At 44.6% G+C, this 27,758-nt stretch overlaps 1 protein-coding gene and 1 long non-coding RNA gene across 2 annotated transcripts in view; both read left to right on the top strand.

The window, feature by feature from the left end:
- Positions 1–4,021, top strand: part of LOC115192248 (uncharacterized) — a 23,636-nt gene extending 19,615 nt beyond the window's left edge. The window contains exon 2 of the mRNA XM_029750543.1: positions 1,902–4,021. Coding sequence (XP_029606403.1) covers positions 1,902–2,741 — 840 coding nt within the window. The 3' untranslated portion in view covers positions 2,742–4,021. The remainder of the gene's footprint in view (positions 1–1,901) is intronic.
- On the top strand, positions 325–1,480 carry LOC115192249 (uncharacterized). Its single transcript, XR_003877904.1, has 3 exons — positions 325–941; positions 1,035–1,112; positions 1,252–1,480. It is a non-coding gene; the product is annotated as an uncharacterized LOC115192249 (long non-coding RNA).
- Positions 4,022–27,758: the final 23,737 nt, after the last annotated feature.

The following is a 27,758-nucleotide window of genomic DNA, read 5'->3' on the forward strand; positions in this document are numbered from 1 at the left end:
TGTGACTTGTTGAGCACATTTCTACGCCTGAACTTATTTAGGCTTGCCATAACAAAGTGGTTTAATATTTATTATCTCAAGACATTTCAGTTTTTCATGTTTTATTCATTTGTAAACATTTTGAAAACATTATTTCACTTATGGGGTATTGCGTGTTGGCCAGTGACACAAAATCTCAATATAATACTTTTTTTCATCAGGCTATAACACAACAAAATGTGGAAAAAGTCAAAGGGTGTGAATACTTTCTGAAGGCATTGTATATATCCCGACACTTTCATCTCTACTCTCTTCATCCTCTTCTCCCTCCGCTATTCTCTCACCTCTCTCTTCCCTCACCTTGCTCCTCTCCTTGTCTTCCTCTTACCCCTCCATCCTCCACCACACCTACCTCTTCTATCTCTCCCCTAACTCTCTCACACCTCCCTCACTCAAAAAATGAAGGGTTCAACAACGGTTCTTCTAAAATCCTCAAACTTCCTTGTAGAACCTTCGTTTTTGGCACTGAAAAATGCCCCCAAAAGGTTCTTCCAAGAACCCCATAGGAGGTAGGGTTCATCAAGGAACTTATTTAGTTCTTTGGGGGTTCTTGCTGGAACCTAACTGCCCAACTGAAGGACAGCAGGTGCAGGCACTTAACAGAAACATTTTAAGATCTCCTCAATTTCAGGTAAGGTTCCTCCCTTCACGATCTAAATGTATATTATTTTATGATGATACCATCTATCTTCTTATGTGCAGATGTGTTGTGTTATTTGACACTTTCTCCCTTTTAAAAAACATATCTAAACCAGAAAATGAACACAATTCAATGGATATGAATCAACAAAGAGGTAAGAATATGTTGAAGGCTTTAGCTGCAATGGGCACAGATGACTGAACTGCTCACTTATTTGTGTGTGTCTGTGTTTGCAGGTATACTGACGAGGAGGCACACAAAGGTATGAACAATTGGTATTGGTTTGTCTGATAATGTTATGCACATGTATCATCTACAGTTAATTTGAATGAATGGTTCCTCTAAAACCTTATAGGACTCAGTCACAGCAGCCATCTTCTTCCTCCGTCAACTTTTCAATGAAGATCCCAGAGGCCTTTACATTATGGACAAGGTATGTGTATGAAAACCGTTGTCAAAAGTGACCTTTTTTTAATTCACATAAGTTTTACCACAAAAACCAAGATATTAATACTGTCGTGTGCACATTTTGTTAATCATCTGTGTAATTATATATTTTTTGGTGTTCACAGACTTTTGTATTCACACCCTGCCTACACCTTTGATGAATATAACATGAAACCTGTTCGATCACCATGCAATGCAAAATCATTCTGGCTATGGATAGCCTACAGAGGACATCAACATCAACACGCCAGAGGATATATCTATTGGACTTGGGGCTGGCAGTGTACCTCATTTTTAGATTTTTTAGATTCTGCTTTGCCACTAAAATCCTAATAAACACTGACAAGTCAAACATTGTATTATTGTTGTTATTTCTGTGCTGATTGTTATTATTATTAATAATAATAACGGGGAGGGGGGGGGATTAAAAAGGGAACGACAAAAAGGTTGTTTGTGGAACTGTTAATGGGGGTTCTTCAAAGAAATTATGGGGATTCCCCCCTAGTTTCAATTTGAAGAACCCGTAAAGGATCCTCCGAAACCTTTTATTTTTAAGGGTGCTCCTCTCTCCTGGGTCCATTGATTTCCTCCCACCCTCTCCTCTTTTCTCCCACCCTCTCTCCTCTCTCCTCTTTTTTCCCACCCTCTCCTCTTTTCTCCCGCCCTCTCTCCTCTCTCCTCTTTTCTCCCACCCTCTCCCCTCTCTCCTCTTTTCTCCCACCCTCTCTCCTCTTTGCTGGATCAATAAAGTACAAAGTCGTCTTCTTCTCCATAGGCCCACCTGCGCTCGGTGGATGTGAAGATCCTGCAGCAGCTGCTGGCGGTGCACGAGGGCATCGAGGCATGTAAGTGGCTCCTGGAGGAGCGCGGCACCCTGGCCAGCCGCTGCAGCAGCCTGACCAGCAGCCAGTACAGCCTGGGAGAGGGCCCTGGAGGAGACACCTCCTGGAGAGACAGCTGGAGCAGCCTGCAGGACCCCCTCAACGACAAGCTGGATAACATCTCTATAGGTAGCTACCTGGACACCCTGGCGGATGACATGGATGAGTACGGCCCCTCTAGTTCGGAGTATGCGCTGTGTTCTACTCCACTGGGGACTGAGATGCCCACTCAGACTGGCGGAGGGACAGGTGCTGGGGTAGAGGCGGGGAGAGGTGCTGGAGCAGGGGCAGTGTCTGGGGCAGGGGTTTTGGCTGGGACAGGAGGGGCAGGAGCTGGGTTAGGACCAGGCACAGGGGGCAAGGTAATTGTTGGGCCTGGGGCTCCCCAAGTCAAGCCAGAGATCCCCAAAGAGGAGCCTCCCATTTGGACTAAGGCCAAAAAGGTAGTGAAAGGAACCACCATCACCAAGGACACCAAGGACTCCAACCAAACGCAGCAGCCCAGTAAGAGCAATGGCGTCCTGGAGAAGGCAGTCAGGCAAGCAGGAGGACTTGCTGACTCGGCCCGGGCCTGCCTGGCTGAGAAGCTGGGGAAAAACCAGAGCCCCAAACTCAAACCCTATAAGAACGGCAAGATAGACCTGGATGGCTGCAAGATGAACGGCACGATGCATCTGGAGTATGACGCCCATTGGCGATGGGTGCAGTCGCAGGATGATGTTACATTTCTGTGAGGTGGATGTATTACGCCACTAAAGACACTTAGCCCGCTCCCATGTGATGACCAAACAGGTCATAGGTTAAGAGAGAGGGGACCTTGGACTGGTGTTGTGGTTGATTGCAGTTATTATACAAACTTCTACCATTGCCATTGTGCAAGACATCAGGTGTGGATGAGTAGGAGAATACAACATCATTACATTATGTTCTATTCACTCTAAATGTGACTGCACTAACGTTCTAGAACATTGACAGTATTATATTAGGGATAAAGTTGATATTTTTGTTAACCCTCTCTTCCTGTGTGCATTGTAACATACAGTACCAGAGAAAATAAATATATTTGTTACACACACATCTATAGAACCTTGTTAATGACCAAAGTTTGCCCTTACTGATCAATCTCATGTCAAAATGATTGTAAAACACCCTATCCATGAATTATAGATACCTGAATCCTTCTCATACATACTATACCATAGCATGCAAAGAGCATCTAGAATGTTCCTACTGTTTGCACACAATTGCTGTTGTGGATGTCCTAAAACTACCTAAAGTACTTAACCAGTCAATGCAATATGTATAATCAGTGAATCGCAATGCAATGAATCTGTGCATCAGGTTCTTATGTGGGTGGATGTGTTTAGATAAATGTGTCAATATGGCTGAGTATTAATATTGTCATTTTGTGGATTATACAGTATTTTTCATTTGGAAAGCAGATGTTGTCATTGCTGTAATCCTAAACTATTATGCCTGTATCTCCCGTTCCAAGATAACTGCACTGTTTTTCTGATAATCCTGATTGTTTAAATGACTGATTTGCCCTCTTTCAGTACTCTGCTGTCTGTGTCTTAATGAGTCCAACTGTCTCTGTTCTTTTACTCAGTGTTGAGTGGTGTGAAGTTATTACAGTAATTTGGGTGGGTGAAAATTGCATGTCATGTGCTGACTGGTTTATTGGTGTAAATCACCATGAAAAATGTGTGAAAAGCTTAATACAATCATCAGGGAAGAAAAGCAATATTCCCTCGAAGCCTTTGTATTTGGTTATAAACAACCCACTCTCACACAGAACCATCACCACTGAAAGTTAATAATATCTCAACACTCCAAGGGAGGGGTTGCCAGGACAACTGAGTGAGAGGGTGAGAGAGAGAGAGAGTTCACGTGTGTATGTACATGTCTGCGTGTGTCCATGTGAGTGCACGTGTATGCATTAATGTGTGTGTGTGTGTGTGCACATTTGTGTTTGCAACTGGCTGCTGTGCACAGCTGCTCTGCTAGATTTAGATGAGGATGGAGGCGTCTCATGGGTCTGTTCTTCAGTAGGCTATCCCCTTCTTTTTCATCATGGGAAAACAACACATTTCACTGCACCTATCTGGTGTATGTAAGAATAGAACATGTAAAAGAAATCAATAAGAATTGCCTCACCCCATCACCCACTCCCGTCCCATCCCATTCTTCCCTGTCGCCATTAGTCATATTTATGCTGGGAGAATTATGCACTGTATTTGATAGATAATGGATACCAGATAACATCATATAAGGCATGTGTATTGCATAAGCATTGTGAATGTTATCAGATCTATTATGCATATCATGGAACTAGATTAGTGTAACAAATCAATTTAGGAAGGACTGTTTTCAATTTAATGAAGTTAGGATTTCCCTTCGTGTTGTTTTGAATTCTGTATACTCATGCCTTTATTTCCTTGTTAGCTGTCTTAGTTCTATGGTTCTAGGGTGTCTGTCTCTGTGTGATGTCTTTGCTTGCATGGCTCCAGTTCTGTACCACTCAGCACTCCTATCCGAGCAACCTTTTAATATGTTTCAGATGAGTTTTCACTTAAAGACCTCAGCAAGACTCAGTGACGGGCAGGCAGGGGAGGCGGTGCTTACCCTGTGATAGTCTAATTAAAAAAAGCTGTTATGAAATAATTAAACACCCTTAAAAGTCGAATCATTTCCTAAAACTGCATCAAAACCTCAGGAAAGGAACCAGGGTATTCATGCCTTTCCATCCATCAAAGCCATTGAAATCCTTGACGTGCACTGACTTTCCCGATTCCATCCCAGTCACTGTTAATGGACAGGTTCAGCTTTGACTAGTTTTTCGTAGCTTCATTCAAGATTCAGATTTCATATTGTGTGCATGCGTATTGCCTCACTATGTTGTGTGGTTATTGCCCTGGGGTAAGCTGTGCATATTTGGGCGTGTCTATGTAACGAGTGTTACATTTCATGTTGTATAATTACACAAAATCTGAAAAGTTCACGTCTGATATTAGTGTACATTCCGTGTGTTGTTGTAAGTTTATTTTTAATGTCGCACACTTCCTTTTACTTCTGCATTCCCCCTCATCAACATCCCCTGCCCCCCTTACCTCTTCCCTGTCTACTGTATCTACAGTTGAAGTCGGAAGTTTACATACACTTAGGTTGGAGTCGTTAAAACTCATTTTTCAACCACTCCACAAATGTCTTGTTATCAAACTATAGTGTTACTAAGTCGGTTAGGACATCTACTTTGTGCATGACACAAGTAATTTTTCCAACAATTGTTTACAGACAGATTATTTCACTTATAATTCACTGGATCACAATTCCAGTGGGTGAAAAGTTTACATACACTAAGTTGACATGCCTTTAAACAGCTTGGAAAATTCCAGAGAATTATGTCATGCCTTTAGAAGCTTCTGATGGGCTAATTGACATCATTTGAGTCAATTGGAGGTGTACCAGTGGATGTATTTCAAGGCCTACCTTTAAACTCAGTGCCTCATTGCTTGACATCATGGGAAAATCAAAATAAATCAGACAAGACCTCAGAAAAAAATTGTAGACCTCCACAAGTCTGGTTCATCCTTGGGAGCAATTTCCAAACGCCTGAAGGTACCACGTTCATCTGTACAAACAATGGTACACAAGTATAAACACCATGGGACCACACAGCCGTCATACTGCTCAGGAAGGAGACGCGTTCTGTCTCCTAGAGATGAACGTACTTTGGTGCGAAAAGTGCAAATCAATCCCATAAGAACAGCAAAGGACCTTGTGAAGATGCAGGAGGAAACAGGTACAAAAGTATATATATCCACAGTAAAACGAGTCCTATATCGACATAACCTGAAAGGGCGCTCATCAAGGAAGAAGCCTGCTCCAAAACCACCATAAAAAGCCAGACTATGGTTTGCATCTGCACATGGGGACAAAGATCGTACTTTTTGGAGAAATGTCCTCTGGTCTGATGAAACAAAAATAGAACTGTTTGGCCATAATGACCATCACTATGTTTGGAGGAAAAATGGGGACGCTTGCAAGCTGAAGAACACCATCCCAACCGTGAAGCACAGGGGTGGCAGCATCATGTTGTGGGGGTGCTTTGCTGCAGGAGGGACTGGTGCACTTCACAAAATAGATGGCAATATGAGGCAGGAAAATTGTGTGGATATATTGAAGCAACATCTCAAGACATCAGTCAGGAAGTTAAAGCTTGGTCGCAAATGGGTCTTCCAAATGGACAATGACCCCAAGCATACTTCCAGAGTTGTGGCAAAATGGCTTAAGGACAACAAAGTCAAGGTATTGGAGTGGCCATCAGAAAGCCCTGACTTCAATCCTATAGAACATTTGTGGGCAGAACTGAAAAAGCATGTGCGAGTAGGGAGGCCTACAAACCTGACTCAGTTACACCAGCTCTGTCAGGAGGAATGGGCTAAAATTCACCCAACTTAGCTTGTGGAAGGCTACCCGAAACATTTGACCCAAGTTAAACAGTTTAAAGGCAATGCTACCAAATACTAATTGAGTGTATGTAAACTTCTGACCCACTGGGAATGTGATGAAAGAAATAAAAGCTGAAATAAATCATTCTCTCCACTATTATTCTGACATTTCACATTCTTAAAATAAACTGACCTAACTGACCTAAAACAGGGTATTTTTACTAGGATTGAATGCCAGGAATTGTGAATAACTGAGTTTAAATGTATTTGGCTAAGGTGTATGTAAACTTCCGACTTCAACTGTATGCGGAAGAGTTAGGTTACTGTAAAACTGTCCCATGAAAATCATTATCAATTGTATATGTTAAAACACTTATAATGAGTTTATATGTTCACTGACAGTGTATTATAATGGTCTCCCACCAATATATTGTGATATATACACTACTATTCAAAAGTTTGGGGTCACTTAGAAATGTCTTTGTTTTTGAAAGAAAAGCACATTTTTTGTCCATTAAAACAACATAAAATGTATCAGGAATACAGTGTAGACATTGTTAATGTTGTAAATGACTATTGTAGCTGGAAATGGTTGATTTTGAATGGAATATCTACATAGGCATACATAGGCGTAGGCGTAGAGGCCCATTATTAGCAACCATCACTCCTGTGTTCCAATGGCACGTTGTGTTAGCTAATTTAAATTTATCATTTTAAAAGGCTAATTGATCATTAGAAAACCCTTTTGCAATTATGTTAGCACAGCTGAGTTGGGAAGAAAAACCATATCTCAAACTGGCCAATAAAAAGAAAAGATTAAGTTGGGAAAAAGAACACAGACACTGGACAGAAGAACTCTGCCTAGAAGGACAGCATCCCGGAGTCGCCTCTTCACTGTTGACGTTGAGACTGGTGAGGACTTGTGAGGTGTCTGTTTCTCAAACTAGACAATCTAATGTACTTGTCCTCTTACTCAGTTGTGCACAAGGGCCTCCCACTCCTCTTTCTATTCTGGTTAGAGGCAATTTTTCGTTGTTCTGTGAAGGGAGTAGTACACAGTGTTGTACGAGATCTTCAGTTTCTTGGCAATTTCTCGCATGGAATAGCCTTAATTTCTCAGAACAGGAATAGACTGACGAGTTTCAGAAGCAATGTCTTTGTTTCTGGCCATTTTGAGCCTGTAATCGAACCCACAAATGCTGATGCGCCAGATACTCAACTAGTCTAAAGAAGGCCAATTTGATTGCTTCTTTAATCAGGGCAACAGTTTCCAACTGTGCTAACATAATTGCAAATGGGTTTTCTAATGATCAGTTAGCCTTCTAAAATTATAAACTTGAATTAGCTAACACAACGTGTCATTGGAACACAGGAGTGATGGTTGCTGATAAAGGGACCTCTGTACGTCTATGTAGATATTCCATAAAAAATCAGCTGTTTCCAGTTACAATAGTCATTTACAACATTAACACTGTCTACACTGTATTTCTGATCAATTTGATGTTATTTTAATGGACAAAAACATTTGCTTTTCTTTCAAAACAAGGACATTTCTAAGTGACCCCAAACTTTTGAACGGTAGTGTATGTATTTCAGTTATTTATTAACTTTTTATCTGTTGATTTGTGAATGCTGTACATGCTAGCTAGTTACTGTCCTTTTCTCTGTACATCATTGACCTAGCATGGCTATTCATATCCCCTTTCATTGTTAATGTGTACTTTGGAGAGGAATTGGCGTATAAGGGCAGCACAGCATTTGTTTATGGAAGTATTTCCTGTCATTATCCGGTATGTCCTGTGTTTTTGTTTCTTAAAATATTCTGACAATATCTTACTGACTGTGAGCGGACACCATGTCACTGTACATAACGCCTATAGTCTGTACTGTAAGTTTCTATTTCATAATGTAAATTGCGTTTGTATTACATTGTTATGTCATTCTTCAGATTATTGTTATATGGGCCCTGTCGACTGTACCCATGTGGAAGAGAGGAGTTGGCATAAAAGGGCAGTACAGCATTTGTTTATGGAAGTTTTTCCTGTCATTATCAGAGAATAAAAGATCAACACCAACCTTGATCCTTTGGTCATATGTAAGCCGATCAAAACACAACGCAGTAACAATCTACACCGGTCACATCTACGTAATTTGGCACTCGTATCCTCCCCTGAACTGAACAAAGTTAGCTAGCTAACAAAAACAACATGTTACCTGACAGATGGACACTATTGCACCTCAAACTATTTTCCATGTTGAAGGACAGACATATGTACTTAATATACAATGTAGGACTAAATTATTTTTTCTTTGCAATTTGCAGGTTAGGCTACTGTTGAATCATGAGAATAGACAACATCCATTTGAGTGCATTTGATTTATCCAGCTAGAGTTTTGTTTGATGAGACACTTTTTTTAACGTTTTGAACTACATTTTTCAGTAATTTCGATTGTTGATATGGACATTTCGTTAGAACCTTGTTTATTTTATATGTGTGTGTAATAATATTTCATATAATAATATTATTATGTGCGTGTGTGTTTGCGCACGCCGTGCATTGGAAGAATTGTAAATCCATTGTGAAAGACTATGGAGTTTGTGTTGCAAATTATTCTGATGAAATGTGCCAATATTGGTATTTTAGTGCCACCTTTCAGTTGTAACTGTGGATGCCACATCGGTCTTTGGCTGAGCTGAGTTGAGCAGTGTGTCATTTTGTCAGATGTAATTTAAATATGCCGCCATCGGAGACTATCGCTTGTGTACCTTAGCTACATTGGTATTTACATTTGGTGAAAATTGTTCGTCAATTTTGGTTAATAACCAATGTCACTCTGGTTGTTGGAGCTATTTGTTGTATGGTGAACTTGGGCTTCATCAAGGTTTATTTGTGAGTAAATCTGGCTTTGATAATAGCCAGTCCTTACCCAGCCTCTAACCTCACCGCACGTCACTGGCCACACTACACCCATCCTCCCACCCGTCCCTATTTCCACCCCCCTACTCCACCTCCTTCACTTTTAAACTGTGTTTTTCTTTCTCCTCCTCCAGTTTTTTTCATCCTGCTTTCCACCACAATGACTTGCTGGAAATACATGTCCAGTGCCAACATGCACATTTTGTGCTCGTCTACTCAAGGGCCATGGTACGATAAGGACTGCAATGGGGAAACAATGGCCATAACTCAATCCTGGGGATGAGGAGGGGGGACTATGCCAAAACTGGCCTCCAAATTTATGCTTTGCCTTACAGACCCATGACTGCATCATTTAAATCCCTATTGCCTCTTTTGTCTCTCTCTCTGTCTGGGCCTATGGTAAGAAATAGAATGTGCATGCCTGCTAATAAAGTAAAAGACTGTCCATGGTTAGATGTTGGGTGTCCCGTTAGGTATGGTATTTCACAGATGGGTTGGCTGGTACTAAGTCATGGCATGCCAACGAGTCTGTGTTTCCCTCCTAGTTTGTGGATTTCTTCTCAAATTAGCCCACCCCAAATGGAGGAGACAGATTCTTAGTGTAGGATCCCATGATCAACAAACATGTCAGATCATATATAAATACCAGATATTTTCCTAATGGTTTAACTTGTATTACAGACTGAGACAAGACCCACTGTAAGAATCTATATGAAGAGTTTAGTTCCAAAATGCTATATACACACATTTTTCACATTTGTGTTTTTTCATCAGAAATGATTGCCTACCTTAATGCTATATATCCATTGTTTAGATGGAATGGAATGTTCGTATCCTGTATATTTGACTGTGATATGTGGTTGTCTCACCCAGCTATCTTAAGATGAATGCAATAAATGTAGTTTACGGAAGTTCAATCAGTAAGGTTGTTCTGAATGGCTCGTCACTTTTAATTGTATCTAGTATGCACAATATAATTCACATCACTTCCTATCTCACAGTCATAACAGGTATTCATATGGTAGCATTTATAATGTTACCTCATTATCAGAGCAGGTATTTTTATGGTAGTGTATAATGCTATCTCATCAGCATAGCAGGTATTTTTATGGTAGTGTATAATGCTATCTCATCAGTATAGCAGGTATTTTTATGGTAGTGTATAATGCTATCTCATCAGTATAGCAGGTATTTTTATGGTAGTGTATAATGCTATCTCATCAGTATAGCAGGTATTTTTATGGTAGTGTATAATGCTATCTCATCAGTATAGCAGGTATTTTTATGGTAGTGTATAATGCTATCTCATCAGTATAGCAGGTATTTTTATGGTAGTGTATAATGCTATCTCATCAGCATAGCAGGTATTTTTATGGTAGTGTATAATGCTATCTCATCAGCATAGCAGGTATTTTTATGGTAGTGTATAATGCTATCTCATCAGCATAGCAGGTATTTTTATGGTAGTGTCTAACATTGCCTAATCAGCTTAGCAGGCATTTACATGGTAGTGTTATTAATGTGACCTCGTCAGTATAGCATCACGTCTCTCCTCCTTCACTATTAGCAAGCGTGCAGAATGTCATTCACCTATTAACTTCAGCCTATGAGCATGGCACACTAAGGCAATTCCACCACGCTTCCTGAATAACTTACTCGTGCAATAATCCCTTTCCGTCCATTCAAACCATAGGCATACATCTAGGAGTATTTCTATGTTAATTCACCCCTTGTCTCTCACTCGTCACTCACCGTTTGTTTCTGACTTCCAATGGATCATCCACCTCCTCACCACCACCAACGAAAGGCCCGTCATCAGATCCCCCGCTCCTCATTACTTTTACGATACGTGTTTTTGCCGTCATGTGCATTAGTAGCACAATTTAGAACTCATTGACATTCGTTTTTACTTACACTTGTATGTCGAGTTCTCCATATTGATGTTGGTTTTCAATTGTGGCTGACTTTTCTTAGCAGATGTACAATCATCGCCAATTGAATTATGGGGCATTTCAGGCCCCGGAGTGAAAATAATTGTACACTCACACACTCGATTGCAAACGAGGACTGAGGGGCTTACGTTGCCAACTTCCCTTGCTTGGCTAATTGTTTGGACTAACGGCAAAGATGGCCCCGGGGGTTCCCCAAAGAGCATAAGGTGAGGGTAAATGGAGGAGGGTGTGTCTTTTATGTGTTTGAAACACAGACTGGCTTTCTAATCCAGAATGTGGGAAATACTGTAAGCAACCCGATGCTGAAAGGTGACTGGTTAAAAGCTTCCCCTATGACAGAGATGATAATATCTTCCATGACGAGCTGCTACAGGTTCATAGAATGATGGTTGGTGTGAACATTTCTGACGACCTGTTGGCAACGTCGCTGATAAGACCATACAGGAGGCCGACAAGAATGAAGACAACTCCATTTCCTTTAACTGTACTAGACTTTCCCTAGGAAGGATAGGGAATACAGTATTTTGTGCATTTGAACATGACAGCATTGTCTTGTTTAGTAGCACAAAGTCAATACACACACTTTACAGCCATGAATATTCAAATATGTATAACCTGGGATCATTCCCATGGTAACTGAGTCAATATCTGTTACTGTGTACAATCATGTTCTGTTTGCCAGCTGCTCAGAATAGATTATGAGTGTTTGGCACCTGGAGTCAAACCAAACATTATACACTGGACACCTGATGAGTAAACATACTATACTGGGCATCTGATAATAAAATGCAAAAATGTCTTACAACCTAGTAGACAGTGACCAAGCTCATATGAAATACCAATATTTGAGTTTTATACTCATAGGGGAGAGTGGGATAAGTTGAGCCAAAAGGCTAGTTGAGCCACCCCTTGTTTCTAGGAACCATACCCAAAATGAATAATGTGAACAAAGTAAGTATCTCCCTCTGATTCCAAATGTTTCAAATTCGAATCCAGATAGAAAGTTGTTTTTGATATTTTTGTTTTAAGCCTATCCCAAACCTTAATCCTTCGGAGTTAATGCTTAACCTTTAAGAACTTGGAGTTAATGCCTGAACTTAACTCTAACCTTAAACATGTGCAGTTAATGCCTAAACTTAACCATAAACACTGAAATTTGACGTTTGGAACAACTTTGAAATTTGACGTTTGAGAAACATGGATGAACATCTAATTCTGAGGGATACTGTGAGAGCTGGTAGCTTGAGAGGGCAGCCAAGGAAGTGAGAGAAGGGAAGAAGTCCATTTGACCAGCCGCAAAGGATGAAGAAATAGACTGAATGTCACTGAAGATGTACAGTACCGGTCAAAAGTTTGGACACCTATTTTTTCTAGTGTTTTTCTTTCTTTATTTTTTTACTATTTTCTACATTGTAGAATAATAGTGAAGACATCAAAACTATGAAATAACACATATAGAATCATTTAGTAACCAAAAAAGTGTTAAACATATCAAAATATACTTTATATTTGAGATTCTTCAAAGTAGCCACCGTTTGCCTTGATGACAGCTTTGCACACTCTAGGTAGGCATTTTATTAGCTGTTCAGGAGTCTTAAGGCTTGGGGGTAGAAGCTATTAAGAAGCCTTTAGGACCTAGAATTGGCGCTCCGGTACCTCTTGCTGTGCGGTATAAGAAATAAGGCTGGAGTGACAATTTTAAGGGCCTTCCTCTGACAACGCCTGTTATAGAGGCTGGTAGGAATGGTAGGAAGGCAGGAAGCTTGGCCCCAGTGATGTACTGGGCCAAACGCACTACCCCCTGTAGTACATTGCGGTCAGAGGCTGAGCAGTTGCCATACCAGGCAGTGATGCAACCAGTCAGGATGCTCTCGATGGTGCAGCTGTATAACGTTTTGAGGATCTGAGGACCCATGCCAAATCTTTTCAGTCTCCTGAGGGGGAATAGGCTTTGTTGTGCCCTCTTCACAACTGTCTTGGTGTGTGCGGACCATGATAGTTTGTTGGTGATGTGGACACCAAGGAACTTGAAGCTCTCAACCTGCTCAACTACAGTCCTGTCGATGAGAATGGGGGCGTGCTCGGTCCTCCTTTTCCTGTAGTCCACAATTATCTCCTTTGTCTTGATCACGTTGAGGGAGAGGTTGTTATCCTGGCACGACACGGCCAGGTCTCTGACCTCCTCCCTATAGGCTGTCTCATCATTGCCGGTGACCAGGCCTACCACTGTTGTGTCATCTGCAAACTTAATGATGGTGTTGGAGTTGTGCTTGGCCATGCAGTCATGAGTGAACAGGGAGTACAGGAGGGGACTGAGCACGTATCCCTGAGGGGCCCCCGTGTTGAGGATCAGCGTGGCAGATGTGTTGTTACCTACCCTTACCACCTGGGGGTGGCCCGTCAGGAAGTCCAGGATCCAATTGCAGAGGGAGGTGTTTAGTCTCAGGGTCCTTAGCTTTGTGATGAGCTTTGAGGGCACTATCGTGTTGAACGCTGAGCTGAAGTCAATGAATAGCATTCTCACATAGATGTTCCTTTTGTCCAGGTGGGAAAGGGCAGTGTGGAATGCAATAGAGATTGCATCATCTATTGATCTTTTGGGGAGGTATGCAAATTTGAGTGGGTCTAGGGTTTCTGGGATAATGGTGTTGATGTGAGTCATGACCAGCCTTTCAAAGGATTTCATGGCTACAGACGTGAGTGCTACGGGTCAGTAGTCATTTAGGTAGGTTACCTTAGTGTTCTTGGGCACTGGGACTATGGTGGTCTGCTTGAAACATGTTGGCGCATGATCGGAGTACACGTCCTGGTAATCCGCCTGGCCCTGCGGCCTTGTGAATGTTGACCTGTTTAAAGGTCTTACATCGGCTACGGAGAGCGTAATCACACAGTCTTCCGGAACAGCTGATGCTCTCATGCATGCTTCAGTGTTGCTTGCCTCGATACGAGCATAGAAGTAATTCAGCTCATCTGGTAGGCTCGTGTCGAGCTAAATTACTTCCATGCCCGCTCTCCATAGCCGATGTGAGTAAGACCTTTAAACAGGTCAACATTCACAAGGCTTAGTGGGACTATCATTTGAATCCAAGTGAAAGCTATGATCCCTTATTGATGTGACTTGTTAAATCCACTTGAATCAGTGTAGATGAAGGGGATAAGATGGGTTAAAGAAGGATTTTTAAGCCTTGAGACAATTGAGAAATGGATTGTGTATATGTGCCATTCAGAGGTTGAATGGGCACGACAAAATATTTAAATGCATTTGAGTGGGGTATGGTAGTAGGTGCCAGGCGAACCGGTTTGTGTCAAGAACTGCAACACTGCTGGAGTTTTCACGCTCAACAGTTTCCCGTGTGCATTAAGAATGATCCACCACTCAAAGGACATCCAGCCAACTTGACACAACTGTGGGAAGCATTGGAATCAACATGGCCCAGCATCCCTGTCGAACGCTTTCAACACCTTGTAAAGTCCATTCCAACGAATTGAGAATGTTCTGAGGGCAAAGGGGGAGTTGTGCAACTCAATATGAGGAAGGAGTTCCTTATGTTTTTTATACTCAGTGTATATGGCTGTACAGATTCCTGGTTCAAATCCACCTGAGATGATGAACCCTGAAGATCGGACAAAGTGTTTGACAAGGTGGCTTAGAGGAAGCCAGCTGTTCTCAACTGAGTTTGAATGAAGACCTATTGCGAGGTAAGTACATGCACACACACACACATACAACAGCTTGATATGTCCCTTGTCCCCTGTCTTTTTACCTACAGAGTAACAGCCCTGGTGTGCCCTGTTGCTCATTGAATTATTTATATTTCTATGCTTGTCCTAGGGGTGAGAAGAGCTGACCAATTACAAATGAGGAGGATTGTTACATAGCCCAATAAGAAACATCTGATGCTGCCCTGACTTCTCTCTCCTGGATGCTCTCCTGCCGAAACTGTTCCATTGTTTCACCACCTCTGGACCCCTCTAGACCCACTCAATCCCAATTTTAATTCCTTCTCTCTCTTTGTCTGTCTCTCCACCACACCCCCACACACTGGCACACAATATAGTTTTTAAATGAGTGTTGTAATGATGCTCTTATTTGTGTTAACTGTGGTTACTTCTATTATAAATTATGTTGTTACATTTGTTATTAATGTTGTTGCCAAGTTGAATAAATGTATTTACGTATAAAATAATAAATAATCTTACATTTATATTTCAGAGATAATTTCACCCTAAATGTACAGCATTATCCTGACACCAGAATGCTAAAATATGTTTTACAGTAAGGAAAATAGTAATGTAAAGTAAATTACATCATCTCTGCTGTAAAGCAAAATTACAGTATTAAGCTGGCAACTCTGGTGGCAGTATAATGCTGCAAATTTACAGTAAAACGTTTTACAATGTAGGAAGGTAGGCTGAAACCACCTCATCAACACCACACCTTAGCAGTAAACAGCAACAGTCTCCTAGGAGGCGAGCCTCTGTCATCCCCTCACACCACAGTCCACATCCTCCCAGAAACCGGGGCAGGTGAAACCAACAGCCAGTGCATCATTGAAATGTATACCTAGCCAAGCCAAGTAAACAGATTTACCATGGTTTACCAGATTTACCATGGTCAGCAAATCCATGGGTTACCACCAGTTATACCACAGCATTATTGAATACTTGTTTCTGATTGGCTAGAAGCCATTCTAGAATGGACATTAAAACCGGAAAACGGGACAGTTGGAAAAGATATCTGGACAGTTGGAAAATATATTGGTAGAGATACCTTGCAATCATGATGCAATATGTGCTTACACAGGCAGACCGTACTTGCTACAAAGTTGCAGAAAGCTAAACCAACAATCACACATTATAAACGCAGGTCCAACGAGGAGAAGTTTAGCTAGCTAGCATTGATTTGTTTTTGCAGAGACATATTTTTTTTAGAGCATCTGATGACCAAATGTGGTGAGTGATGAACATGAATTTCTCTTGTCCCTACTCTTACAGTCCTGACACAACCGACGCTATGCTCTTAATTCTACCCACGTTTCTAGTTTGACCAGCTGTTTTCAGCAACTGGTATTTTTTAATTTGGTTGCCATATTGGCAGGTTTGCTAGCAACAAACTTGTTTAGCTAGTTTTTAATGTTAGCCTAGTTGTCATGCCTGCTCCCGCTCTCCCTCTCTGGTGCTCGAGGGCGCCAGACTGCCTATCATTACGCACACCTGTCCCCTTCGTTACGCGCACCTGCGCCTCATTTGACCCACCTGAACTCCATCATTATTTGATTGCCTCCCCTTTATCTGTCTGTCTCCTCTGTTTGTTCCCCGTGTCTGCAATGATGTCGTTACTTTGTCCCCTGTCCAGACGCTGTTCTTGTCCCGTTTCATGTCCGTAGTTTATTAAATGTTCTCCTTGTACCTGCTTCCTGTCTCCAGCGTCGATCCTCACACTAGTGTTCGATATGCAATGTGATCTCCTCGTAATGAACGGTGTCCTGACGAGAAGGCAAACTTTTCTAGCCATGACATGCAAAATCAGGCATCATCAGCTCATTGTTATGGATGTATCCAAATGAATGTCAATAGAAAACAGCTTATACAAATGAAAATGCCGCTACTTTGCTGTTATTCTGGCTGCAGAAGTTATGAGTGTGTCAGCCATAGCTAGTTGGCTAGCTAGCAAGCAAGGGACAAGAACGTTGTGAGCAACAACTGGGTCGCGTCCGTAAATATCGAACTAATCGAACAAACGACTGGGTCGCATCTCTAGCAACCAAAAGATGAGAAAGTATCACCCCTACTCCTGCTCCTTCCCTCCAGCGCTCAATGTCGCCAGTCCACTAACCACCGATCCTGGCAACCCACATTGTGCACACCTGGCAACCATCATTGAGCACATCTGCTCCCTATCGTTAAGTACACCTGGACTTCATAACCACCCTGATTAATCTCCCTTCATATAGCCCTCACCAACCTCAGTCATCAGGCAGTATTGGTTTTGTTTTCATGTCCAGATGCTGCTCTTGTTTTGTAACGCTCCATGTTCGTTGTTATTAAACTCACCATCTGCACCTGCTTCCTGACTCCCTGCGTCTTCTTACAGAATACTGCCTCAAGAAATAATGGGAGCAGCAGATGATTACACCCTCTTCCAGATGGTCGAGGAACAGGGTCATCTACTCTACCAACACCACGACCAACTGGCTCTACTGGGTACAACCATGAAGCAGTTCCTCTGCGTTCTCCACCGCCTTGACACCACCAGCGAGGTTCTCCATACCTCTGACAGAGGGCATTCTACCACTGGTTGTCTCAGTGAGCCAGTCCCCCAGCCTACCCAGCTGTACACTCAGGTCAGCGATGCCCCAGTGTCCCTTCTGGAGAAGTATGAAGGCACTCCATCGAAATGCGGTGGCTTCCTACTTCAGTGCTCCCTCTATTTCGCCTATCAGATGGTAGGCCCCACCACCGAGAGGTCCAAGGTTGCCATGGTCATTTCCCTGCTGACCGGACGGGTGTTGGAGTGGGCTACGGCCATCTGGGAGAAGGGAGAGGAGGATCTGGGTTCCTATAAGATGTTCATGGCTCTGTTCAGGGCGGTCTTCAACCATCCTCCAGTGGGCAGAGAGGGAGATGCGCAACTTTTCCAACTTCAGCAGGGTGCCCACACCACTGCATAGTACACCCTTACCTTTCGGACTGGGGCAGCCTCCAGTGGATGGAATGACCCAGCGCTCTGCAGTGGACTGCGCAAAGAGGTCCAGACGGAGTTGGCATGTCGGGATGACAATACATCCTTGGACGCTCTCATCTCCATGGCCATCCATTTGGATAACCTTCTTCGGGAGCGTCGGTGTCCACCTCCCCACTCACCTCCCTCCTTTGGCTGTCCTGAGGCAGAGCCTGAACCCATGGAGGTAGGGGCCACACACCTTTTTGCGGCAGAGCGGCGTCGCCGGAGACAGCTTTGGCTCAGTCCCTATTGCGGCCAGGTGGTCCTTCAGTGGTGTTTGGTGCATCCTAACCCGAGGTCCACTTGAGCAGAGGGGCGGCCCCGTGACTTTCCGTCTCCCAGGGTAGGTGTGAGTGTTCCATTATCATGGTTTTCCGCCAAACCCTTTCTGGTTCCCATTTCACTGTCCCTCAAGTGTTGTCTCTACAGCTATAGTGGACTCCGGTGCCACGGGGAACTTTATCGACCAGGCCCGCGCCTCCTCCCTGAACTTAACCTCATACCCGCTCTTCGCTCCTTTCCTTTTCAAGCCCTAGATATGCGACCATTGGGATCTGGAACAATTACTCACGTCACAGCACCACTCACCCTCACCGTGGAACCCAAGCACCAGGAAAGCCTTCCCTTCATCATCACTGCACCCACACACAAGGTCAACCTCACCCTCCTGTGGCTCCAATTTCATAACCCCACCATTTCCTGGTCAAAGATGAGAATCACTGCCTGGGGCCAGGATGCCAGAGGACATGCTTTCAAGCACCCTGTGGTTCCACGTCGGTGGAGGGCCCTGTGAGTGTCCTCCAGCCCATCAAGCGGTTCTCCCGTATTGTTGGCCCTGTGTTTTGAGATATACATGTGGCCATCTACCAGGCTTTGGAGAGGGAACCCACTCCTGCCACCTACCCTCCAGAGCGTATCTACGTCCCCACAGGGGTGAGAGATCGACTGTTGACCTGGGCACACAAATCCTCGCCGTTGGACACCCAGGTATCACCCGCACCATCCAATCCATCTCTGATAAATACTGGTGGCCCACATTGGCGCAGGACGTTGCCCACTATGTCAATTCATATTCGGTATGTACTCAATCCAAATCTCCCCAGCACGCTCCAGCAGGTAAACTACATCCCCTTTCTGTGACTCAGCGGCCTTGATCATATCTGTCCATAGACTTTATAATGGATCTCCCTCTTTCTGATGGTTTTACCACTATTCTAGTTGTTGTTGACAGATTCTCAAAATTCTGCAGTTTTATCCCTCTCTCTGGTCTACCTACCGCTTTCCTGGTTGCTGAGGCAATATTCCAGCAGGTCATCCGGCACTATGGCCTTCCAGAAGACATAGTTTCCGACCGTGGTCCCAATTCATGTAGCGGGTCTGGAAAGCCTTTATGGAGAAGCTGTGGGCCACAGTCAGCCTCACATCCGTGTACCAGCCTCAGTCTAACGGGCAGGTGGAGATGACCAACCAGGAGCTGGGGGGGTTCCTAAGGAGTCACTGCCAGAACCTGCAGGGGGAGTGGGCCCAGTTCCTTCCCTAGGCGAAATACGCCCAGAACTCTTTTTGTCACTCCTCCATTGGTCTGACTCCCTTCTACTCCGCCCACGTGAGGCTCCTGGGCGTCATCTGCAATCAGAAGGATCAGGTGGACCGCCATCGCAGTGAGGCTCCAGTGTTCTATCCTGGTGTTCACGTCTGGCTCTCCACCAGGAACATCCCACTCCGACTGCCCTGCCGGAAGCTGAGCACCAGGTTTGTGGGGCCCTTCAATGAGGTAACCTTTAGAACTCCCCACCATCTCACCCTCTTCATGTTTCCCTCCTCAGGACGGTGGTTCCTGGTCCCCCGGCTGATGCCGTCTCCTGCGATACAGAACGTTGGCATATATCCCTTACATATTGTAGCTCAACTCTTAACAGGTTATCAAAAACATTTTAAAAAATCACTTAATCACTCAAATATTTACAGAGCTTTCTGCTTTGGCTTCTCTTTTTACGGTGCCATGGCAACCATGACACTCAATGCCATAGCTACATACTGTGGGCAAGAGGAGACGATATTCTATAAGGGTTCATCATTACACTCCACCAAACTGAATTGAACATCCACCTTAGAAAAGTGAATTGACAGGGCGATACTGCGCTCTAGCCTTCCTCTAGCCCTACAGCTCATATGAATTGAGGTTACAGTAACAGTGTCACTAGACTGTTTTATCCTTTTGAGAGTAGCTTTTAGTGAACAGATGGTATCAGCTCTTTTGATCTGATAACCACCTCTGTGTACTGCTCTATGCCTAGGGGGGTGCCAAGGGTGAGCTTGTGATCTGTGTATGTAAACCGGGATGAATGTACGCCACATTGTAGAAAAACAGAGCGTATGGAGCCTTGTCAGTCACCGATCAAATCAAAGTTTATTTGTCACGTACACAGATCAGCAGATGGTAAAGCAGGTGCAGCAAAGTGCTTGTGTTTCTAGCAGTGCAGTAAATGTCAGCACAATAGTAATACACAAAATCGAAGGAAGCAATTAAGATATATCCGATCGAACAATATCAGAACCAGCAATGTTAAATATATGGTGTGCATAGACAGTATGGACACTTTTTAAGTAGGAAAAAGATACGTACAGTTGTTATATAGGATGAGCTATGTCGAGAATACAGTATGTACATATAAAGTGAGTTATCAATTAGCTTAATTTCTCAGATCAAATTAAATGTCAGAATGTTGCAGAAATGCTAATCATATCTGTATCTAACTACAGAAACGATTTCAGAACAATGAACATTATGGAAACATTATTAAAGTGGGATACCCAGTCAGTTGTACAACTGAATGCATTCAACTAAAATGTGTCTTCCGCATTTAACCCAAGCCCTCTGAATCAGAGACGTGCAGGGGGCTGCCATAATCGACATCCACGGCGCCCAGTGGGTTAACTACCTTGCTCAGGGGCAGAATGACAGATTTTGACCTTGTTAGCTCAGGGATTCAATTCAGCAACCTTTAGGTTACTGGCCCAATGCCCTAACCACTAGGCTACCAGTGTTCAATGAATCTATGTACCTAGGGCAGCAGTTTCTAAGGTTCAGGGTATAACACCGGGTGGTAGCCAGCTAGTGACAGTGTCTAAGGTGCAGGACAGGGTACTGGGCGGAGGTAGGTTAGTGATGGCTGTTTAACAGTCTGCTGGCCGGGAGATAGAAGTTGTTTTTCATTCTCTCTGCCCCAGCTTTGATGCACCTGTACTGTCTCCGCCTGCTAGCAGGGTGAACAGGCCGTGGCTCGGGTGGCTGAAGTCCTTGATAATCTTGTTGGCCTTCCTGTGACAATGGTGCTGTAGATGTCCTGGAGGGCAGGCAGTGTACCCCCGGTGATGCGTTGGGCACCCTCTGGAGAGCCCTGCGGTTGCAGCCAGTGCCGTTGCCGTACCAGGCGGTGATACAGCTGTGACGGGCCACTTTGTTGCCTGACGCTGGCTGATTCTGGTGTAGTTTCAGGGCCTTTTATTTGAACTATCTGGAGACAGAGTGGTTGTGTTTGAATCTGATAATGTGTGGTATAACTACAGACCCTAACCCTAATGCACATCCTTAAAAAACATAGGTGCTGGACTAATAAAGAATGCTAGGATACAACAAAAAGGCCCGCACGCTGTTAAAGCTCCAGGCTAAACACATGTGGATTGTGTTGACGTCTGCGTGTCAGCAAGTGTTCGCCCTGGGAATCTAACCATCAGACTCAGACTCCAACCACAGCACAGCGGTGGGTATTACCCATTGTACCCAGATTGTTGTGAGGCAGTAAAAGAGCATAGACACAGTGGGGAGGAGAGCTTCAGCACAGGGCTAGACAACATCAGGACAGGTTCCATCACAGATGCTGAACAAAAAAGCAGGGGGAGGTGGGGATCCAACATTCATCTAAAATTAACACAAATCAACACCAGAGGAGCCTTTTGGTCTCCCTCTGCAAGAAATGTTTACAATGTTAACATAGTACTCCTAGGAGAGAGAGGATCACAATCCAGGACAGTGGAGAATAGCTCAGTAGTTACAGACAGAGCTTTGTTTTGGATGTAATGTGTGCTGAAAGCCCGCGGTATTGCTTCCTCTCTAAGGCCAAACCGTAACTCTGTCTGGCCTTCCTCCCAGTCCCTCACACACACACAAACATATTTGACTCTTAGACCACAGTGACAGAAAAAAAACCCCACTCTATCTGGAGTCTGGCATACGCGTTGTTTTGCTCTGGCTTGAAAATGATCAGTGTCACACACATTCTTACAGCCACATGCTTGTAGTATTTTCATATTCACATTTCCTGGGTTGTCCCCTCCACACCCTGTATTGCAGCTATAGTTATTATATAATTAAGTTGCCAGTGTGATACTATGGGGTAGCCTGTCTCTATGGAACCTGATGTGGGGATTAGGGGGGAAGTGAACAAAAGGGGCAGAAATAGGCCACGTAGTTCCCACAAAGTGATGCAATCAGAAGCTAGGAGAGGTTAGAGGGTAGCCCGTGGGGCGTTGTTATTCTATCTCCAATGGCAACCCAACCCCAAAAGTTTGCGGTAACAATATCCCATAATATGGTTACAGAGGAAGCTGTTTTATGTTATAGAGGTGTGTGTGTGTGCACGCACTCCCTCACGTGTCTGTGGGGATTATTTCCATCTCTCACAGTATATCTGATACTGTGAGAGATGGAAATAATCCCCACAGACATGTGCACACCCTAATTTGGGCTCCCAAGTGGAGCAGCGGTCTAAGGCACTGTATCCCAGTGCTAGAGGTGTCACTACAGACCCTGGTTTGATTCCAGGCTGTATCACAACCGGCCATGATTGGGAATCTCATAGGGCAGCACACAATTGGCACAGTGTCTTCCAGGTTAGGGTTTGGCCGGGGTAGGCTGTCATTGTAAATAAGAATTTGTTATTAACTGACTTGCCTGGTTAAAAATGATATGAAAGTGACAATGTTCCTCCAAGGTTATACACATCACTCATACCATGTTGTTGTCCAGAGGATTAAATGGGATGTATTGATCTTGTCAACTTTACAGGATCAATCCATCCCATTTAATTCATTTGGTACCAAGGTCGCAGTATCCATTAGGTTACATTCAGAAATTATGGCACTTTTAGCTAGTTAGCTTTGTGGCACAATAGATTGCAAATATCCTGGTATCTACAAAAAACATTTAGGCACAGTTTCTTTCTTTTGTCATTGATATTCTGTGTCTACAACATTGCCATTTCTAGCATTGACCTTTGATTAAAAAGGGACAGAGACCGTATGGATAACGACCATTAGCTACAGTCTAATATGCTAACTAGCTAACACCGCCAGTCATGCTAACAAACATGCTACCGAGTTCTTATACTATGTGTAAACAAACGTTTATGTTTTTTCAATTATTTTCCTCAACATAGAATTAACATATTTCCAATTCTGTGCACTTATTTAGTAGTTTTGAGAAATGTAATTAATATTTAATGACATTTTGTTGGTTAAAGAATGGGAACGAAATTTGTTGTTAGGCTCGTTTAATTAAGTGGAAAGGTTAAAGCAACAGACAAAAGTCGAGGAGTGAAGTCGTGGGAGGTGCATGTGCGACAGCAAAAGATCAGACACTGATTTGGGGTAGCAGGTAAGCCTAGCGGTTTAGACCATTGGGCCAGTAACTGAACGGTCTCGGGTTTGAATCCCTGAGGCGACAAGGTAAAACAAATCTGTCAATGTGCCTTTGAGCAAAGCACTTAACCCTAATTGCTCTGGATAAGTGTCTTTGCTAAATCAGGGTTTCCCAAACTTGGTCCTGGGACATTTTAGTTAAGCCCAACCATTTTCTTAACCTTAACCTCATTCTCTTAACCTGCCACATTAATTATCCTGATGTGCAAAACGTGCAAAACAGTCACAAGAATTATGTTTAACAATAAACATCTTCGGGGTTAGCCCTCTGTTGCCAGGAAATGGTGGGGTTATGACGAGCCAACCAGTGAAGGCCTAGTACCACGGGAAACGCAGGAGAGTCAATGAGAAAGAGACTGATTCTCTCCTCGTGAGCCCCCCTGCGTCTCCATGGCCAGGGAGATGGTGGCTTCCCTGATTAGCCCGGACCCTAATGGTCGACTATCCAGAGCGTGAACCTGGAAAGGTCTATCTACAGGAATAATGGGGATCCTTAAACTAAGAGCTAACACTCTGTCGATAAAATTCCCAGCTGCGCCTGAATCGACAAGCGCATTATACTGGGAATGCTGGGAGAACTCAGGGAAACAAACAGGTGGACAACAGAAGACTCTGGATGAGAGTGGTGCAGACTCACCTGGGGTGACGCTAGAGTGCCCTGCCTGCTGCCTCGACTCCCAGAGGGACCAACCCGGCACCGACCGGCAGTGTGCCCTCTGCGGCCACAGATGGTGCACATGAAGGCCCCTCCTCCAGCAGCCCTACGGGCAGCCCCTCCCAACTCCATGGGCACCGGAGTGGGAGTGCTGGGAGATGGAACCGACAGAGCCCCCTCAGGACGTCCACGGATGACCAGCAGGTTATCCAACCGGATGGACAGATCCACCAGTTGGTCAAAGGGGATGGTGGCATCCCTGCAGGCCAACTCCCGTCGGACGTCCTCACGCAGGCTGCATCGATAGTGGTCGATGAGGGCCCTGTCGTTCCATCCTGCTCTGGTGGCCAAGGTCCGGAACTCCAGTGCGCTCCTCGTCCCTTGCCTCAAATGGAAGAGTTGTTCATCCGCCGCTCTACCTTCGGGCGGATGGTCGAAGATGGCCTGGAAACGATGAGTGAACTCCTCGAAGTGGTACAACGCCGCGCCTTCCTCTCCCCACACGGCGTTTGCCCACTCCAGAGCTCTCCCCAAGAGGCATGAGACGAGGGTGGATACTCTCTCCTTCCTGAGGGAGCTGGGTGAACGGTGGCCAGGTATAGGTCCAATTGTAAACGGAACCCCTGGCACTGTGCGGCCGTCCCATCATACTCCCTGGGAAGGGAGAGACGTCCTGTCTCTCCCAGCGGTCCATGGTCTGGACAACACAATCCATTATAGCACCGAGATGATGTAGCATTGCCGCGTGTTCCTGGACGCGCTCCTCGACTCCTCTGACCGGGGTACATGCTCCTGCTGACTCCATGGTAGGTGAAAGATTCTGTCAAGTGTGTGCGTACTGGTAGTGAAGCCAGGTGCAGGAGAGCAGAGATTTGTGAATAGGCGCACACTTTATTGAGGCAAAAGTGCAAAACGCGCTAAACAGTCACAAGAATTATGTTTAACAATAAACATCTTCGTGAAATACCACGGAAAAAACAAACCAGTCTGGCGCGTCAACAAATAACACGTACCACAAACAATCTTTCACTCAAGACATAATGGGGAACAGAGGAATAAATACATGTAGATTGATTGGGGAATGAAAACCAGGTGTGCAGGGAACAAGACAAAACAAATGGATACATGAAAAATGGAGCGGCGATGGCTAGGAAGCCGGTGAAGTCGACCGCTGAACGCCGCCCGAACAAGGAGAGGAGCCGACTTTGGCGGAAGTCGTGACGGCTGTTGATACACCCAACTTATTAAAAAAAAATTATGGGAAGTTTGGCGTATAGAAGACCGCTTTGCCCGGTGTCGATCGGGGGCCTGAGTCCTTCTGATCGAGGCTCAGCCCGTGGACGGTGTGAGGCTGGTAACGGCCCCCGTCATGCCGGGGTCCGGTCTTCTCGGAGTCGGGTTGCTTGTGAATGCAGCCCAAAGTGGGTGGTAAACTTTATCTAAGGCTAAATATCGGCACGAGTCCAATAGTCGACAAGTACCGTAAGGGAAAGTTGAAAAAAACTTTGAAGAGAGAGTTCAAGAGGGCGTGAAACCGTTGAGAGGTAAACGGGTGGGGTCCGCGCAGTCTGCCCGGAGGATTCAACTCGGCGGGTCAGGGTCAGCCATTCCGGTGTCGTCGGATCCCCTCGTGGGACTGAACCCCGGTTGGGCTCGAACCCCGCCGGGCGCATTTCCTCCGTCGGTGGTGCGTCGCTACCGGCTCTGGGTCGGCTTGGAAGGGCTTGGGGCGAAGGTGGCTACCGGTTTCGGCCGTGAGCTTTACAGCGCCCCTGCTCCATACTCGCCGCTTTCCAGGGCCGAGGACTTAGTACCCGCTGCGTCATATCCCCCTGCGGTGGGGTACGGGTCCCCCGGCGCGACTGTCAACCGGGTCGGACTGTCCTCAGTGCGCACCCGCCCGCATTACGTTGCCAGGGATCGGTTCACGTAAACTGGCGCCAGGGGTCAGCGGCGATGTCGGCAACCCGCCCGGCCCGTCTTGAAACACGGACCAAGTCTAACGCACGCGCAAGTCAGACGGTTTTCACACCCCGTGGCGCAATGAAAGTGAGGGCCGGCGTGCGCCGGCTGAGGTGGGATCCCGGCCCTTTGGGGCGCACCACCGGCCCATCTCGCCCGCTCTGTCGGGGAGGTGGAGTGTGAGCGCGTGCAATAGGACCCGAAAGATGGTGAACTATGCCAGGGCAGGGCGAAGCCAGAGGAAACTCTGGTGGAGGTCTGTAGTGGTCCTGACGTGCAAATCGGTCGTCCGACCTGGGTATAGGGGCGAAAGACTAATCGAACCATCTAGTAGCTGGTTCCCTCCGAACTTTCCCTCAGGATAGCTGGCGCTCGAAGTCTCACAGTTTTATCTGGTAAAGCGAATGATTAGAGGTCTTGGGGCCGAAACGATCTCAACCTATTCTCAAACTTTAAATGGGTAAGAAGCCCGGCTCGCTGGCTTGGAGCCGGGCATGGAATGCGAGCCGCCTAGTGGGCCACTTTTGGTAAGCATATATATTGACTGACAACTCTTTGAAACGCCTATGTCAAGCAACTTGGATGCAGAGTTGCAGTAAAATCATCTCAAACTAATTTGGTGATTCACAAAGCAACTCAAACAACACTGAAATTGCATCAATGATATTATCTATTTTTATACCTCCCATTTGGCATGTCTTTTGTGATGCGGTCTGTTCACAGCAGCACAGACGGATGTGTTGCCATGGCAACTGTATCAGAGTTTTGAACAACCCTCCCCCTTTTGTTCCATGCTGGCTGAAAACATAGCTAGCCCGTAATTAGCTAACGCCAGACACAGATGAAAGGGGGAATCATACAGTATAAGTATCTATGCCATAGATCAATACGGTAAACTTTTTAAATTAGATTTGCAGACACCCTACATTCACATTTTACCACTATTAGAGTAGCTACGTAGCTATACTGAACAAAAATATAAACACAACATGTAAAGTGTTTTTTTCATGAGCTGAAATAAAAGATCCCAGAAATGTTCCATACACAAAAAAAGCTTATTTCTCTCAACTTTTGGGCACAAATATGTTTACGTCCCTGTTAGTGAGCATTTATCCTTTGCCAAGATAATCCATCCACCTGACAGGTGTGGCACATCAAGAAGCTGATTAAATAGCATGATTATTACACAGGAGGCCCTTGTGCTGGGGACAATAAAAGGCCTCTCTAAATGTTCAGTTTTGTCACACAACACAATGCCACAGATGTATCAAGTTTTGAGGGAGCATGAATTTGGCATGCTGACTGCAGGAATGTCCACCAGAGCTGTTGCCAGATAATTAAATGATAATTTCTCTACCATAAGCTACCTCCAACATCGTTTTAGAGAAT

Source organism: Salmo trutta, chromosome 4 (assembly GCF_901001165.1).
Source record: "Salmo trutta chromosome 4, fSalTru1.1, whole genome shotgun sequence".
Taxonomy (NCBI): Eukaryota; Metazoa; Chordata; class Actinopteri; order Salmoniformes; family Salmonidae; genus Salmo; species Salmo trutta.